This window comes from Archocentrus centrarchus, chromosome 13, assembly GCF_007364275.1.
Source record: "Archocentrus centrarchus isolate MPI-CPG fArcCen1 chromosome 13, fArcCen1, whole genome shotgun sequence".
Classification (NCBI taxonomy): domain Eukaryota; kingdom Metazoa; phylum Chordata; class Actinopteri; order Cichliformes; family Cichlidae; genus Archocentrus; species Archocentrus centrarchus.
The window spans coordinates 6,547,987-6,564,825 of NC_044358.1; the positions used below are offsets into that span (position 1 = coordinate 6,547,987).

The 16,839-nt window shown below is 42.2% G+C and overlaps 1 protein-coding gene across 2 annotated transcripts; it reads left to right on the forward strand.

The window, feature by feature from the left end:
• The first annotated feature begins 1,182 nt into the window (after positions 1-1,182).
• Positions 1,183-16,807, forward strand: LOC115790803 (synaptosomal-associated protein 25). 2 transcript variants are annotated; one of them, XM_030744751.1, is made up of 8 exons: positions 1,183-1,275; positions 4,695-4,847; positions 10,252-10,293; positions 11,028-11,076; positions 11,386-11,503; positions 13,999-14,145; positions 14,387-14,531; positions 15,479-16,807. In XM_030744751.1, exons 2-8 carry the CDS (start codon positions 4,764-4,766, stop codon positions 15,542-15,544), a joined length of 651 nt encoding a protein of 216 aa, XP_030600611.1. In that variant the 5' UTR covers positions 1,183-1,275; positions 4,695-4,763; the 3' UTR covers positions 15,545-16,807. The 2 variants fall into 2 exon arrangements, with proteins under 2 accessions (XP_030600611.1, XP_030600610.1); XM_030744750.1 differs by lacking the exon at positions 11,386-11,503 and adding an exon at positions 12,656-12,767.
• Positions 16,808-16,839: the final 32 nt, after the last annotated feature.

Sequence of the window (16,839 nt, forward strand, 5' to 3'; positions counted from 1 at the left end):
GGTGCAGCGTCTGCGGCCCTCTCAGCCTGGTCTCTCTTGAGAAAGACATTTTTAAAATCAATGAGATGTTTTTAACCCAATGAGCAAAGGCTACATAAAGGGAATTTCACCAAAAACTGTTTGCAGCTTCTACTTTGTGGTAGGAAACCCTCTTCTGGCTCACAATGACTTGATAACACTGATGAGAGACATGTTTAAGCTGTGTGTCAGATCACAGGCCAACAAGTCGTTTACAACACTTTAAATAATGACCCTGTAATAAAACCTGAGTTTCTCATTTATCTTAAACAGGCTTTGTTAAACCGGTGGGGTCCAGAGGTCAGAGGCCTAAAACACCAAACAAATAATATCTACGCAAAAAATGACCAAGAAGGTCATCTGAGAACTTCTTAATAACTAATTAATGCACAAGACAGACAAGCTGGACTTTGAAAAATAACGAGTGGTCTATGGTGAGATTATCCAGCACGAACATTTTATTTTCTGTAATTTAACATTAATATAACATTACAGGACAAGCCTGCCGCTCTCTAGGAAGGAGCGCATTAACCAGCTGAAAGATCAAGACGCACTTTGAAGATAAGATCTGCCCTTTTTAGTGATCTTGTTTGACCACGTACACATCAGGATTGTGTGTGTGTTTTAGTTATTTGCTCATAGGCTGTAGTATAAGACACGGTACTTGTGATGGCACGAAGCTGTGAAGAAACCTTTGAGTTATAAAGCTTCCTCACGGAAATCAAGGCTTAAACCTCAGAAAATGAAAATGCTGAAAAATCAAGCGGCTCCAGAGCACAAACCCACAAAGTTCCTTTAAAGGTGGAGTATTAACAGATCAGCAGGTGGGGGCAATGATGCGCTATGAAACGCAGCAAAGGCGGGAAAGAGGACGCACGGCGGCCGCCTCAAAATAATCACTGTATGATTCAAACTTAAAAATAAAATTATTCATAAAGAAGGAAGCGCTTCTGTTATGTTAGCTAAACTTTAAGGACACAAACGCTGACGACGCTAAATCTAAATCCTCTACCCTTGAAAATATCTTTTTTCTGTAATATTAAGCCGCTGCTGCGTCCTGACCTGCAGCTCTGACATCATGTTGATGTTCGGAGGAAGTTTGGGCTGCTGTTTGCTGAGGGGCGGGGCCTGTGTGGAGGAGGGGAGCGGGGATGCTGAGGAGGACTAACCGGGCAGGAAGAGCAGGTCTGCGCTGCTGATGGTCTGCTGTGGAAAACCACGACAAAACACGAGCATTTAAAGAGGAACGAGTGAGAGGTAGGAGGACTGCTGCTTTTTTCATTTCAACTTTCAAAGTGTGCGATTAGACTAAAGCTCAGCTTGTAGTTCCGCTGAGAAGCTGGACTTTAAAGAAGCGGCAAAGGGTTAGAGTATAATTTCATGATTTAAACAAGTGGAGAAAAGATTTTCAGCAACATTGAGCCGGCTTTGTGCCGTGCTGTACCGGGGGCGTTTTCAAGGTCTTATCAGTGGATCTTTGATGTTTTCTCATAATTTAAGGTCTCGTTTTTCCTACCTATATTTTATACCAGGCAAAATAATCGAGTCATGAAAAATATTTATGAATTAATGCTCAAAACTGACCAGTGAGAAAAAAAAATCGTGCTGAAGAAAAGCAGAATTTGGCTTTAAATTGTGAGTGGGAGTAAAACTGATTAAAGGAGCTATAAGGGCTCAGAAATGCCGGAAAAATTATTAAAAAGCACCAAAAAGCACCCACCCCATGTCCTCTGAGGGCCCAAAACCCTGAAAACAAATATTACACAGTTTCATTAAATATGTTAAAGTTATTGTACAAAAAAAGCTGATTTTGACAGGTCATGTGGGCAGCACTGAGGTTTCAGGGAATGACCCGATATCAGAATCAGAATCAGAATCAGAATCAGAAGGTTTTTATTGCCATATGGGTGAACAGGTTCACAGCATTAGGAAATTGCTGCGGTACTTCGTGCTTACAGAAAGAAACAAATAAGTATAAAAACTATAAGACAATATACAAGTATACAAATTGCAAATATACAGAGATATTAGAGCTATAACTATAGCACAATATTACAAAATTACAAAATATACAGTGCACAAAATATCTAAATAATAATACAAATAATGCAGAAATCTGGCAGAGTAAACAGTGGTTTTCGGGCTCCCCTGGAGCGCCGTACCCTGACGCATTTATTACATGAAAGCAGTTTGTGCTGAACACCTGTTCAAACATCTGGACTCTTTACTTCAGTAAAATTCACAATCCTACTTAAATAATAGTAGAAAAGGTTTTAACATCAAATATGGATCATAGTTATTTATTCATTAATGTGTTGCAGCTGGAGAAGATTTAATTACTTAAACAGTGCTGGGTGGCTTAATCTATTGTAATGCTCTATAGACCATAAACTAACTGGTGTTTATGCTCATTATAACTAGGAGTGGAACCTGCATGCTTTCTGTGTGTTTGTTCTTATGAGAACCCTCTCATCATCCCTCACTAACTCTGCTGGTTTCTGGTCAGCTTTAGCATCAAGTGTGCATCAGTTTAATGTTTCAGCTGAAGAAGATGAAGGTGAAGGTGGTCGAACTAAAGGAGGTTAGCACTAAGATGCTACACAAAATACCGTTTACAGTAAAACTGCCCCTCAATGAAAATGACCAAACACAGAGTTGTTTTCTTCTCCGAACTTTTGATCTGTTCATTTAAGATGCTTCAGTCTGTAGCTTAAAAGATGTGTGACCATTTTAAAATTTCAGGTACCTCCTCTTTGCACTGAAGAACATCATGGCTCATTTTTCCTTCTTGTCTTTTCTTCCTCTTATTTATTCCAGCAGGTGGTAATTAGTGCTTAGACCTAATTATGATGCTGCAGCCTGATAACACAAAGAGAAGTGCGTGTGTGTGTGTGTGTGTGTGTGTGTGTGTGTGTGTGTGTGTGTGTGTGTGTGTGTGTGTGTGTGTGTACTCAGCACCTGGTTTGTGGACACCTAATTACAGAGAAGGTGGTTGTTGTAAGCGATTATATAGATTCATGCAGATATTGTAACACTTTATATTAACAATAAATAGTAAAGTAATAGTAACTAAAGTGTACTTACTTTGTGTAAGAAAAAATATAATTATAAATAATATTCCAGTGTTTATTCTGGGGAAGTGGTCACGGGGGGGGGGGTAACATCAAGGGGAAAAAGGGCAAAAATGGCTACATTTGATATTTGAAGCATACGTGCAGCGTGAAAGATCTGAGCATGAAACCATAGGAAAGCGAATAATCTCCATGCAGCTCAGAGTGGACGATGTCATCACTCTGCAGGGAAAAACCCAGCTTTTTAATAAACAACAACAAAAAAAAATCTATGGAAAAAGAAAACACAGAATCACTCATCAAACTGAAGCTTTGTGCCCAGTTTGAACACTGAATTAATTTTCTGCTTGGGCACTGTGGCGCCCCCTGTGTCACTCTTTCAGGCTGCGGCTGGCTGGGCCTCATGGACCCTGGTAATCTTATCCTGAGGAGAGTAAACTGATCACTCGGTTCTATCCTCTTCGTATGGATTTTCTGTAGTGACTGAAAGAATGAGATCATGGATACAAACAGCAGAAATGGGTTTCCTCAAAGGATGGCTGGGCTCTCCCTTAGAGATGCAGTGATGAAGAGTTCTGTCTCAGAGTAGAGTCGCTAATCCTCCACAGTGAAAGGAGCCAGCTGAGGTGGTTTGGACATCTGAGTAGTGGTCATTTAATGTGTGCCAATAAAAAGCACTGAAGCACACTGTTAAGTTCCTTTTTGTTGTTCTTTTTACATCCATCCAACAATTTTTTTTTTTTTTGCCACTGCAATCTAAGCAGAGACACTCAGCCCTTGCTCTCCCCAGCCTCCTCCTACAGTTGGTCCAGGGGGACACAGATGTTCCCAAGCCAACTGAGAGATATAATCTCTCCATGGATGTCCTTGGTCTTCCCTAAGGCCTCCTCCCAGTAGGGCATGCCTAAAACACCTCAAATAGGAGGCATCCTAATTCAGACTAAGCTTAACCTGAGAGCTCATCCCTCTTCCAGTTTGGTGATTTTAGTTGCTTGAGACTTTGTCTGAAGATGAGTTTAGACTAGTTTAGTTTATTAGGATCCTTATTAGCAGTGAATCACAAGGAAGCTGGGCTTAAAGGCTGGGGAAAGGAAATAAAATACCTTGTTCTAGACACGAGAGGCTGAATCAGGCACATATGAGATTTAAAAGGCTCATTCTGTACTATGAATCTTGCTAAATTAATCTTTTAGAGTCTAAGAGCTAGATATGAGCTTTATTGGTCCCCTTGACCTTGAAGCATCATGTTCATGTGTGAAACAGGCTGCACTAACTGACATTTTGAATGCTAACTGGTTGATTGTTACAGTAATTGGTGTGATTTTTCTGGAGCTCGTTGTCTTTAGACAACAAGCTCAAGTTGTCTTTAGAAAATTCTACCATAAGCTACACACATAGGAACTCATAACTGTTTGTCATAAATTCCCACATATCTGGATAAAAACAAACTCCCCATCTTATGTTTTATGCTTATGTTTTAACTGCTTCTAAAACATAAATTAGAACAAAGCATGTTTATGTGTTTTAAATTCTTCTATGTGTCAGTCTGCCAGGTGGTCTCTGGTCGAGTCTTTTGTCAGTCATAAATAATCTCACCCTCTCCAGCTGTCAAAAGCACCTGATGCTGCAGCCTGATCCGGTCACCTGGGACTGAACACACACAAAAACACACACATGGCTGCGAACACACCTTCAGACCAGCCCGTCCTCACAGAGCAGCAGGAGTTGCAGAGAAGAGCCAATCAGGTCACAGATGAGGTAAGAACACCTTTATTATTTCTTTATTATTAACAACCCATCCTATCAAAATGGTTGTTTATTCACCTTGTTAGAATAAAAATCACATGACAAAACACTTATTTCACCTCCTTTCCTGTGTTCTGGAAATATCCAATGTACACGTACCCGATAACAGCCAGTGGGTCACCTGTTTAAACTCGACTTACTTTACTTATGCCTAACACCCCTCCTGGGGTATAAGCCGCCAACAAGAGTCCTCCAAAATGCTGGTTCCCACGCACTCCTGGCTTTCACCGCACAACACTTTGAAGATCCTTCTTCCAAAACCAAGTCTCGTTGTCTCTTGTCAACGTTTCTGTAGCAGTTTGAGTTTTACGGGGTAGGTTTGCTAGGCCTGCATACAGTCCTCATCCTTTCTCATCTGGGCTTGGGACCAACTATGGCCGAGTTTTAAGCTAGTAAGGAAGGGTTTAAATTCCTAGTTTGGAAGGCCAGTTAGCTTGTTGTGTCTTGCGGCCATGGAAGTCAGGTCACAGCTGGATGAAAAGATGAAGAAATTTTTGGGGAGATTTACACAGTTCTGGCATGAAGCATTTTTGACCTGACTTGGTTGAGATTATGGATTAACAACAATTTGGTTGAGATCAGGAATTTAAAATAAAGCTCACGGTTTGGGCTAAAATGAAACACGTGTCACTTCTCTTTCTTGCTGTGGTGACACATCACTGCTTTGTATGGACAAATTATGTGCTGCAAATATACTCACTGCTGGAGTACAGTACTTACACATTTGTGCTGTTATGTCAAAAATCACATACACAAACAAATCGATTACTTTTTCACAACTGTTTAACATTCGGCTGTGAAATTTTAAAAAAATGTCTAGAGCACCATGTTCGGTGATCGATTACTGTCTCCTGTGTTGTTGCATCATTTATGTTCAAACAGCTGAGTAAATAGAGTTGGACTGCATGCTCGCCTCTGTGAATGATTAGATTATAAGGAACTCATGACAAGTATATTTAGGCAACGTTCACAAAGGTCGCAGCACTGGGATAGGCTCCAGCCCCCCTGCAACCCTGAACTGGATGAGCGGAAGAGAATGATGGATGGATGGATAACTTGAACTATGGTCTGGAAATTATTGGCAAAATTATTCTCTTCACCACCAACCTTCAAATATGGACTTTTCCACCTGTTAAGGGTGGAAAATATTAATTTTGTGTACATGGACGCTGCTTAGTTCATATGACTCAAGAATTCAAAGATTCTTTATTGTCATTTGCATCACATTTACATGCAGTTGAACGAAATTTCTGTCCCAGGTCCCAGTGTTGCCCTTTCAAATATATTAAAGAAGAATAAATATAAATGTAAGTAACAATAATTTAAAAAGAAAAAGACACTGAATAAATATAAAAATAAACAATATAAAACAGTTTAAGATGTGGAGTAAAGCTAGTGACACATGGTGCCACAGCAGTGATAATTGTGCAATGACAGCAGCATGAGCGTGTGTGCAAGGATTGATGGAGGGAGAGCAGTGCAGCTACACAGCCCCACCAGAGTTCAGCAGTCTCACAGCTTCAGGGAAGAAGCTGTTCCTCAGTCTGGTGGTCCTGCTCTTGATGCTCCTCAGCCTCCTGCCTGAGGGGAGTGGAACAAAGAGGGTGTGTGCTGGGTGTGTGGGGTCCTTCAGATGCAGGTGGCCCTTTTTCTGCATCTGGAGGTGTAAATGTCCGTGGAGGTGGAGAAGCTGACTCCAACAGTCTTCTGTGCAGCCTTCACCACCTTCTGCAGAGCTTCCTTCTCTGCTGCAGAGCAGCTTCTGTGCCACACAGTGATGCAGGAGCCCAGGACGCTCTCCACCACACATCTGTGGAATGAGGAGAGGACTGAGCTTCAGAGTCCAGCGCGCCTCAGCCTCCTGAGAAAGTAGAGGCGCTGGTGTGTCTTCCTGACCAGACTGGAAATGTTGTTGCCCCAGGTGAGGTTGTTACTTAGGCGAACACCCAAGAACCTGTAGCTGGGGACCACTTCCACTGCAGATCCTCAAATGTGCAGGGGGAGGAGGGGGTGTCTGACTCTTCTGAAGTCCAGGATCATCTCCTTTGTTTCTGTCTGCACCAACCCTCCAGGTGTTCCACCGGAATCATCGTTGTTAGCGATGCATCCGACCACTGCTGTGTCATCCGCAAACTTCACAATATGACAGCCTGGGTGTTCTGCTGTGCCATCATATGTGAGCAGGGTGAACAGAAGGGGGCTCAGCAGACAGCCCTGGGGGGGACGTCATAGATCCTTACAGATTGCAGCCTGTTCATCAGGAAGTCCAGGACCCAGTTGCAGAGGGAAGAGCTCAGTCCAAGTGTGAGCCGTTTGTGCACAAGGTTCTGTGGAAAGATGCTTTTGAAGGCTGACATGAAGTTCACAAAGTGCGTATGGAGATAGGAGTCCTCACACTCAGGACAGGTGAGGGCAGCGTGAACCACAGAGGAAATAGTGTCCTCCGTGGACCTTTTCTTTTTTTCCAGTATCCATATGGATTCATTGTATGCAGTCTTTAGTTTTATAGGTTGTTTGGTAAAAGTTTTTGTGGTTTGGCCTCATAAATATCAAATTGTTCTGTATGTGGACCATGAACAAAAATCAGTTTGACACTCCTAATAAAGTGAACTTTAGGGTCAGTGTACACAAACTATATTGCCAAAAGTATTCACATCATTGAATCCAGGTGATCCAATCACATCCATGGCCACAGGTGTATAAACCAAGCACCTAGGCATGCAGACTGCTTCTACAAACATTAGTGAAAGAATTGGTCACTCTCAGGAGCTCAGAGAATTCCAGCGTGGTACCATGATAGGATGATTCCTGTGCAGTAAGTCCAGTCGTGAAATTTCCTCACCACTAAATATTCCACAGTCAGCTGTTAGTGGGATTATAACAAAGTGGAAGAGATTGGGGTCAGCAGATGTTGAGGTGCATAGTGTGCAGAGGTCACCAACTTTCTGCTACAGATCTCCAAACTTCATGTGGCCTTCAGATTAGCTCAAGAACTGTGTGTAGAGAGCTTCATTAAATGTATTTCCATGGCCGAGTGTAATATGACCAGGCCAAAAAATTTGGCAGTGAATTTGACTTACTATGGGCAGTATGGAGCCCTCACCTGCGCCTGGTCTATTTTCTGGCTTGAAAAATCTAAAAGTGGTTATAAAGACATCAGGAAGTACGTCATAACAGCACCTTCAGCTTAAACCCTCGGGACTTGTCATGCCTTCATTACCGTTTCCCCAGAGAGCACCTCAGACTCTCCGTGTGTCAGTCAGAGAAACCAAATGAGAATAATTAAAATTAGAACATCTCAGCAAAAAACAGAAGGTTCAAAATAAGCACAGTGGCAAGAAGAATCACATGAACTACTACACAATATTGTGAGCCACAGAGGGCACAGCTCTGACTGAGGGGAGGGCCCCTTTAAGGGCACCTGGCTCACCTGGTTGCCATAGAGACAGCTCGTGTCCCAGTGCAACCATCTGGCACAGATGAGCTCATACACTCAGTGGGGGTGGTGTTGAACACAAGCACACAATGCCTGGCATTTAAAGGCTGCTGCAGGTCAGAGACATTTGTCACCTCATCATCCCATCAGTGGGGAAATCCCCGGGGACTGACATATTTACATAACACACACACACACACACACACACACACACACACACACACACACACACACACACACACACACACACACACACACACACACACACACACACACACACAGTAGATAAACAAGCAGCAAGCATGTGTAAGATTGGTTTGATTGGAACGTGTAACCAGTGAAAATCTCGTGGATTTCTCCTGTTCTTATGAAGCCAAAAATGCTGGAATGTGTGCGTCCTTACAGTTCACTTCATTCCAAAATACTAACTTAAAGTTAGCTTGTGTAAATTATCCAGAACTGTTCGGTGGATTAGCGCTGCTGTTTTTGCTGCTGTTAGCTGGCGACAGTGAAACTGTCTTTGAAGTGGACATTGTAACATTGCTGGACTCTGAGGCTGAGCCAATAAACTCTCATAAAATGCGAGAATCTAATCAAACTGTTTATCAGAGGAAAGTGGGATTTTTAGGACCCTCGAGCCTACCCGTCAGTCACTGTATTAGGCACGGCAGCTTCCATAACCCAGCACCCACTCCTATGCATTTTTAATGGATTAAGTCTAAGTTTATGACACTGCATCAGTGTGTTGGCACATGTAATTACACACTAATCAGTGTATATTTATGAGTACATTATTTTTTCTATTAAATGATCTAAAACAAATTTACTGTACTTTTAATGATTGTCTGTTTGAGATGCATTTAATATCAGTAAATCAAACCAGCGCCATAGATTAAAGACAAACAGCACTTCCACTATCTGAGATGACTAAGGGACTCTGTCACGTCCTGGGCCGTTTGCCCAGCGTTTTGTGTTTAGTTTATTTCCTGAGCTTCTCCTCCCAGTATGTTTGTCTTGTTCCCCGTGTTGTGACTCGTCTGCGTGTTCCTTGGTTTATCACTTCCTGTTTTAATTTGCAAGTGTGATTTTCCCTGTGCTTTGCATTTAGTTGGCTTCTTCCGTGTTATTAGTTTTATTTGCCTCACCTGCTGTGCCCTACTGTTTCCTCTTCCCCTCATTACCCATTGTTTATTTAAGCCCTCAGTTTCCATGTGTTCTTTGTCGCGTCATTGACGTTGTGTGCCCGTGTGTTCCTGTGCTCCCTGTGTCTGCCCTTCGTCCCCCTTCTACGGTGTTTGTATTTATTTTTTCCCTATATAAATAAATGTCTTTACGTTATGCCAATCTCCGGAGTCCTGCGTGTTTGCCCTCCCTCGTCCGTTTCCTCCCCGGCCTTGACAGACTCAAACTCCCACTCAGGGTGCTCAGGAGCTTCTACATCTGCACAATAGAAAGCATCCTGAGTGGGAGTATCACCACATGGATAGGACCACTTGGCCGGTAGAATGGTGGTCCATTCTGCTGAGAGGACACCCTCCTCGACCTGCAGGACATCTACAGCAAACAGAACAATAGCCAAGAGGACCTGAGCCACCCCTACAACAGACTGCTTTCCCTCCTGCCAGCAGGGAGACACCTGCTGATGGCTACGACAGAGAGAATGAGGAGCTTTTACCTTCACACTATCAAACTGTTAAATGAGACTTAAAGACATCCTCCAGTACTCAAAGAGTCACTTGCACATGTACATTTAAGCATCTCGCTGTACATTATACTTGTAAAACTCTGCATGTGACAAATAAAAACTCGAACTAATTTGAAGCTACAATAATAAGTTTTCATGAACGGGCATTTCATGAGTTTATGTGCTGAATCTTAAGCGAGTGAATATTGAAGCAGCTATTTTTGTGTGTCTTTCAGTCACTGGAGAGCACACGGCGGATGGTTCAGTTCGTTGAGGAGGTACACACACACACACACACACACACACACACACACACACACACACACGCTATGCTCACTTTAACAGGCTGTACCTTTGGTAGTTGAATGCTGCAGCTCATAGTGAGTGCACATGATGGAGTGCACAAACCTCACCATGAGCATTATGATCATCATGTGTAATTAGCCCTCTGTGTTTCCCACAAGAGGAAATGGCCACAGATGCATCTCAGAATGACGTTAACAAAGATGGATGCAATATTGTGATTAATTTTAAGCTGCTGGAAAGTGATTTTGGACAAACAGCAGCTGTGAGAGCAGAGCACATGTACAGAACAGTGAGGAAAGCAAGAAAGATATTTTTCAAAGCACATCATTCATGTCAAGTGTTTTTATGATCTTTCACCCTAACAGCCATGGGTTTATTTTATAAAAAAAATCTTTTGATCTTGCTGCACATAAACAGTCTGTAACATGCTCACCTTGTTGCCTTTTTTGCCAAAAATCTAAAATCCAGAGGAAGTGAAGACGTGAGCAGGAGCTGATTGCATATTTCTTGCCGGTTGTGTTCAGTGATGCTCTGATGAAACAGTTGTTTTTCTCACAGCTGCATGGCCTCATGGCAGTCATATGTTATTTATCTGCAGCAAGCTTCTTAAAGTTGATTTCCATATCTGAAATAAAAACCTGTTTGGAAACGATGTGTGGCAGTGGGTTGCTGTCAGTAATGGGTTTTCATGTGCTCCCTCCTCCAGAGTAAAGATGTTGGGATCAGAACTGTGGTGATGTTGGATGAGCAAGGAGGTAATCAGTTCTACTTCATCTAAATTCCAGCTTTGTAAAGACTTCTGCAAAGTGTTCTTGAGTGTAAATGAAAATTTTTTTTCTTCAAGTAAGAAGGCAAGAAGTTAATATTTTTTCTCCTAAATTTGCCATTTTTTCTTATAAGTCTGATTATCTCTGATTTGAGCTTTTGATTTTGAGGGATTGCCAGTACACATTGTCTAAACAAACCCTTGACCAATCAGGAATCATCTATTATCCACTACTCGTTTCTGCTCCTGCTGTGACAACACCATAAACCCGCCACTATAAAACTCCTGTTCCTAACAGAGCAGTTGGAGCGTATTGAGGAGGGCATGGACTCCATCAACAGGGACATGAGAGAGGCAGAGAAGAATCTGACAGACATGGCCCAGTGCTGTGGTTTGTGTATCTGGCCACTCAGGAAGTAGGTCTAGTTTCCGGGAATCTGCACCGTTATCCAAATGGGGCCTAAGAAACTCGTACTGGTGCCCAGTTCCATTAAATGAAGTGTAAATTGGTTGCGCTGTTTGTCAGATTTGCTTTTCCAGCAATGACAGAATTATTAATCTTCACAATCCCATCATCATCATCATCATCAGCAGCAGCAGCGGCAGCTTCAGTAACTTGATGAGCCGTCTCTGCCTGAATTGCTTGTTTCATTTTGTCCACATCAAAGCTTTTTTGTTTGAATGTCTCGTTTAATTGCTCCGTTAAGAAGAAAATGTTGTCAAAAGACAATTTCTGCATGTTCTACCAAATAAAATGTTCTATAAACCATGATGTGAATGAGATGCAAAAACCTTCAGCATGTAAATAAATCTAAATCTAAAATGTTTCGTGTTTTTGAAGTGGAGATTTCTGGATCAGAGGATCAGAAAAATCTAATTTATAGAAAAAAATTCCTTTAAAGATGAATTCTATAACTCAGTTTTTATTGGAACCTAGCAATAATGGGTAAACTCCATATCTAATAGAAATCAGTGAAAACTTTCAAAATTAACTACTGATATCAAAGCAGTTTTTTCCTAAAATGATGTTTACAGTAATGTGGTAAAAAGGTGTTTAACTGCAGATGCACTCATCTGGATAAATGAAATAAATAAAAAAAATAAAGTAGCATTTAGAATCACATAATGGAAACAAAAGAAGCGCACATGCAGAAACCACTCTTCCTTATACCTGATGGAGGTGGGCACTGAGGTCAGAGGGCATCAGCTGGTATATGAGCTCATAGTGTGTTGCAGTAGTTAGTGCAAAGTGATTTGTGTATTTCTGGTTTGCTCGTACTGTTTTTGTTTTTAGATTTCACGTTGGGTTGCTGGTGGCTGGTTTTTCAGTTCATCCGTGCAGCCATGTGGAAATACTGTGTGATTTTTTTTTGGTCATTTTTTGTTTTTATTCTACCTTCCTCCATCCTTCCTGTGTTACTTTCAACCTTCCTCTCATCCCACCGATTCTTTCCTGCGTTCTGTCACCTTTCGCTCCTTTTGGCTTCTCCTTCGCCTGCAACGACTTTTCTCTTTCGCCTTTGCTCTCCCTTCCTTCCTTCATCCTGCTCCACCTCCTCCTCTCATAGAGCAGTTCGATCGAATAGAGGAGGGTTTGGATCAGATCAACTCTGATATGAGGGAGGCAGAGAAAAACCTGACTGACCTGGGCAAGTGCTGTGGTCTCTGCGCCTGTGATAAGTAGGTGGAGGTGTGTGTGTGTCTGTGTGTGTTTTGTCTGTTTATTTTGAGGTAAGTATATGAAATATAGTCATAAAGTTATGGAACGCGACCCATAAAAAGTAAAAACTATACCTGATTGACATGTGCTTGACTTCTAATGCACCTCTGGGTCACTTTTACCACAGCAGCTTTATTTTAAACGTCCCGTTCAGGCTTAAACTGTGTGTGAAATTTCACTACAAACCTTAAAATTTTTCAGTACAAGTGTCCACCTTATCAAGGCGATCCATCAGGTCAGTCATGTTTAAGTTATTTTTATCCCTACAGTTCATTTAGTCTAATGAGGTCATACCGTCCTCTCCGTGCTGAAGCCTGGGGTGTGTGCTATCACACATCACAGTTTTCACACAGCAGCTGCCATGTTGGTTTTTTGGGAACCAGAAGTGACCATATTGGTACAAAAGTATGACGTGCCAAATTATCAGCCAGTGGTCATAATCTTGATTAGCAAGGTGCACATAAACTGTATGTGTGCACACATACCTGCCTCATAGTGCTTGTTAACAGACTAACAGTGTTCTAAATCTGGAGCATCTTTGAGTGTCTGCACCATCACAGCAGGTCATAATCATTTTTTAGATAACTGTATTTAAAAAAATGCTCCACAAGGCACCAACACAGCTGATAGCAGTTTTTGGCAAGTCCGTGTTGACTTCCTTTTTCATCCCAGATGTTACACTCAGGGGGGATCCCAACATAACAGCAGGGCGGGAACTCAGTGTGTTTCTCAGGGAAAGCACTCTGCCGTGCGTAGTGAGCAAAGTCAAATATTTCTTGCTCTTTATGGGTGGAGATCTCAAACTTATTGATCATGATGATCACCAGGTGATACCAGTGAGTACTGACATAAAATAGATATCTAAATGGAAACATATTTACATTATAAAATCAGCATATTGATTTCAACTTCATTAATTTGAAGAAAGGAATCTTGTTTTCAGAGGCATTAACAGGAGCAAACTCTTCAGATTCAGTAGCTTTGAGATGTTGTTGTCGGCTTGCTTTGCTGCTCTGATTTTTAGCTAGAGTAGTCCAGCGTCATGTTTGTCATATTTATGGTATAAATGGACCCCTGGTGTACCCACACTGCACCTGCAGGATCAGTATGGGTACACTCTGGTTCTCATGTTTCATATTTAACAGGCTTAATAAAATAGACATCATGTGGTCGTTGTCCCTTTTCTCCCAGACTGAAGGCTTTTGAGGAGAGTGGGGCATACAAGGCAGTTTGGGGCGGAGCCTCCAGTCAGGATGGCGTTGTATCCAATCAGCCGCCATCGTCTCGAGTTGTGGATGAGAGAGAGCAGATGATCATGAGCGGAGGATACATACGAAGGTAGCGAGAGAGTGATACACAGGAGAGTTTAATGGAGTGTGTTATTGTGTGTGCTGAGAGGAGGCAGCTGCATGCACAGTGAGTGTGAGACTGTGTGTGTTTGCTCTTTTTTTACAGCAGACTGACATGTAATAATGCCAGTCATCACACACAGGCAGCTGGTCAAACACAGACACACACAAAAATGTACATATATCTTTGCAGTGTTTATGTTCTCCTGCTTTGTTCCCGCCTGTGTCAGGGTGACTAATGATGCCCGAGAGGACGAGATGGAGGAGAACCTGACTCATGTGGGCAGCATCATTGGAAATCTGAAGAGCATGGCCCTGGACATCGGCAATGAGCTCGAAACACAGAACGACCAGATCATCCGCATACAGGGAAAGGTACCGCTGTCCTGTTACCGTGTGTCAGAGAACCCTTCAAAGGTGGCGCTTCAAACACTCAACCTGAGGCTCCACAATGAGACTGAGCTAACTGATGATGTTCCCATCTTCTGTATGCAGTCAATGACTGTGGCAGGCCACCTGTCATTTTTATAAAACCACTGAGCCTTTGATGATTACCTCAACTAAACTATTAAAGTACCTTCTTGTAGGCTCAGGTACGGTTTCTGAAGTATAAGAACCCAAGAAAACCTCTGAACATCCACCAGGTTTAGTTTCAGCACGCTGAAGATACAAATTTGACAAAACTAGAGAACATTACATAAAAGCTTTTCCTTTGGGATGTTCCAGACAGCTCTGTAGAAACGTGTGGACTTTCACCAAACCCACACCCGAGGACATGCCACCAAATCTTAGTTTTGAGACGTCTGCATTTCTGAGGAGAAGGAAGAGTTACTTCACTTTCAGACTGATCTCTTTGGGATCTTAGGAAAGAGACAAAAGGGGAATTATTGCAGTTCGACTCAGGCTTGTAGTGCCTGAAAAAGGAGATGAATAAAATCAATAATGTGACTTTTTATTTTTGACAGAAGCAGTAGGTGCTCTTGCCTTTGAGTCAGAGATGAAAGCAGCACCGGAGCTCGTGGTAACAGCTGCGTAAAGATCTTTTTTTTTTTTTCCCCATGAACAGAAAAGCTACGAATTATTATTTATTAATAGTTTATTCTCAGAACCAAGTGTTTGATTGTATTTACCCCACAGTGTGTTGCTAAGCTCACACTGCCTGCTTTCAAAGGGCTTCATACGATTATCCTGTGCAGTAAAGCAAACCCGAGAGCCAAAGATAGATGGAGATCTCAACTGGTTGTGCCTGCCTGCCAGATTCTTGTTGACGCTTCCGTTTTCTTTCTTTTCGTCCCATTTTTTTTCTCTCTCTCTCTCTGCAGGCTAATCTCAACGTAAACCGCATCAGCACTGCCAACCAGAAGGCTAACAACCTCATGAAACGATAGGAGAGCTCTTCCAGCCCTTTTCTACTTATCTGTGCTTGTGCGTGCTGTGCCAGTGTGCTGACGCTGTTATTTAAGCCTCGCATTTCTCACTTTTGACCATGAAATATCCTATAAAAAACTCTTCTAGGGGCCATAAGTCCATTATTCTTAGTATTGGGTTTAAAGTGGAGTTCTTTATTTCTTAACCTGTGTTTGAACACTCCTGTTTGCTCACAAAATATCCTCATAGGAAGTCGTAGTTTTGTTGACTTGTATAAAATGTGACCTATGATTAAAAATCTGTTTTTTTTTTTTGTTTTTTTTATGGAAATTTCTCTGCGATCAACATTTTACACTCTGTGTTACCCCTCAGAGTGGCCCCTCTTAGCCCATGGGAACCTGTAATGGTCCCTGTGGAGAAAGTGGGTCACTGCAGCAACCCCATCACCACCAGCAGCAGCAGCATAGAGCACAATCACACAAATATGTCAATTTGTGTGAAGAGCGGCTCTCCCTGGGCTGAGGCATTGTGAATCTTGAGCCCATAAGTCGCCTTTTCCATCTCCCGGACAGAAAGGGTAATAACGGCATCTGTGCAGCACAATATCCAGAAAAGCAACCGGTTCAGTCCCAAGTTGTACATCCCTCCTCTTCCACTTTCTCCAAATCTTCCACTGTGGATGAAGCACGTGTGTGACGGCGCCCTCTGTAGGCGCAGGCGGGTATTGCCCAGAAGAAGGAAACACGTATTTACCCAGATAGGAGGATCTCTGGCGACACCAAGCGGACGACCGCGGAACATACACGCTTCCTGGCCTCCCATCTTCCTGCTTTCTCCATGCCGACATAAAATGGTGGTGAAACGCAATGACGATGAGTTGGTGGTGTTTTTATGATCCCACCACTCAGTTGTTCTCATCAAGGAGTTGCTGACAATGCCAAAAGTCACTGTAACAGCATTTGTTGGAGATTATTTGTAATGAGTGCTTTTTGTGTTTGTAAGATTAGCTAATTAGGAAAATATTTTAAGTGAACCTGTACTGCAGTTTAATTGGCCGCTAAGTTTGAACGTCATCCACTGTGTTCATTGAGTCATTTTGGAATTTAGAAGCTGTTATTAGTTTAATGGGGTGCTGGTGAGCAATATAGTAGAAATAACAGCAGCACAGATGATGCTGACCTTTGTTGACCTAAAAAGGGCCTTCATGTGCGCAGCTACAAGGTAACTACTACAACTAAGGATCACTTATGTGTGTTTGCTTTGATAAAATGTTATAATATGAACGTCATGAATAAAAGATGTGCGCAAGAATATG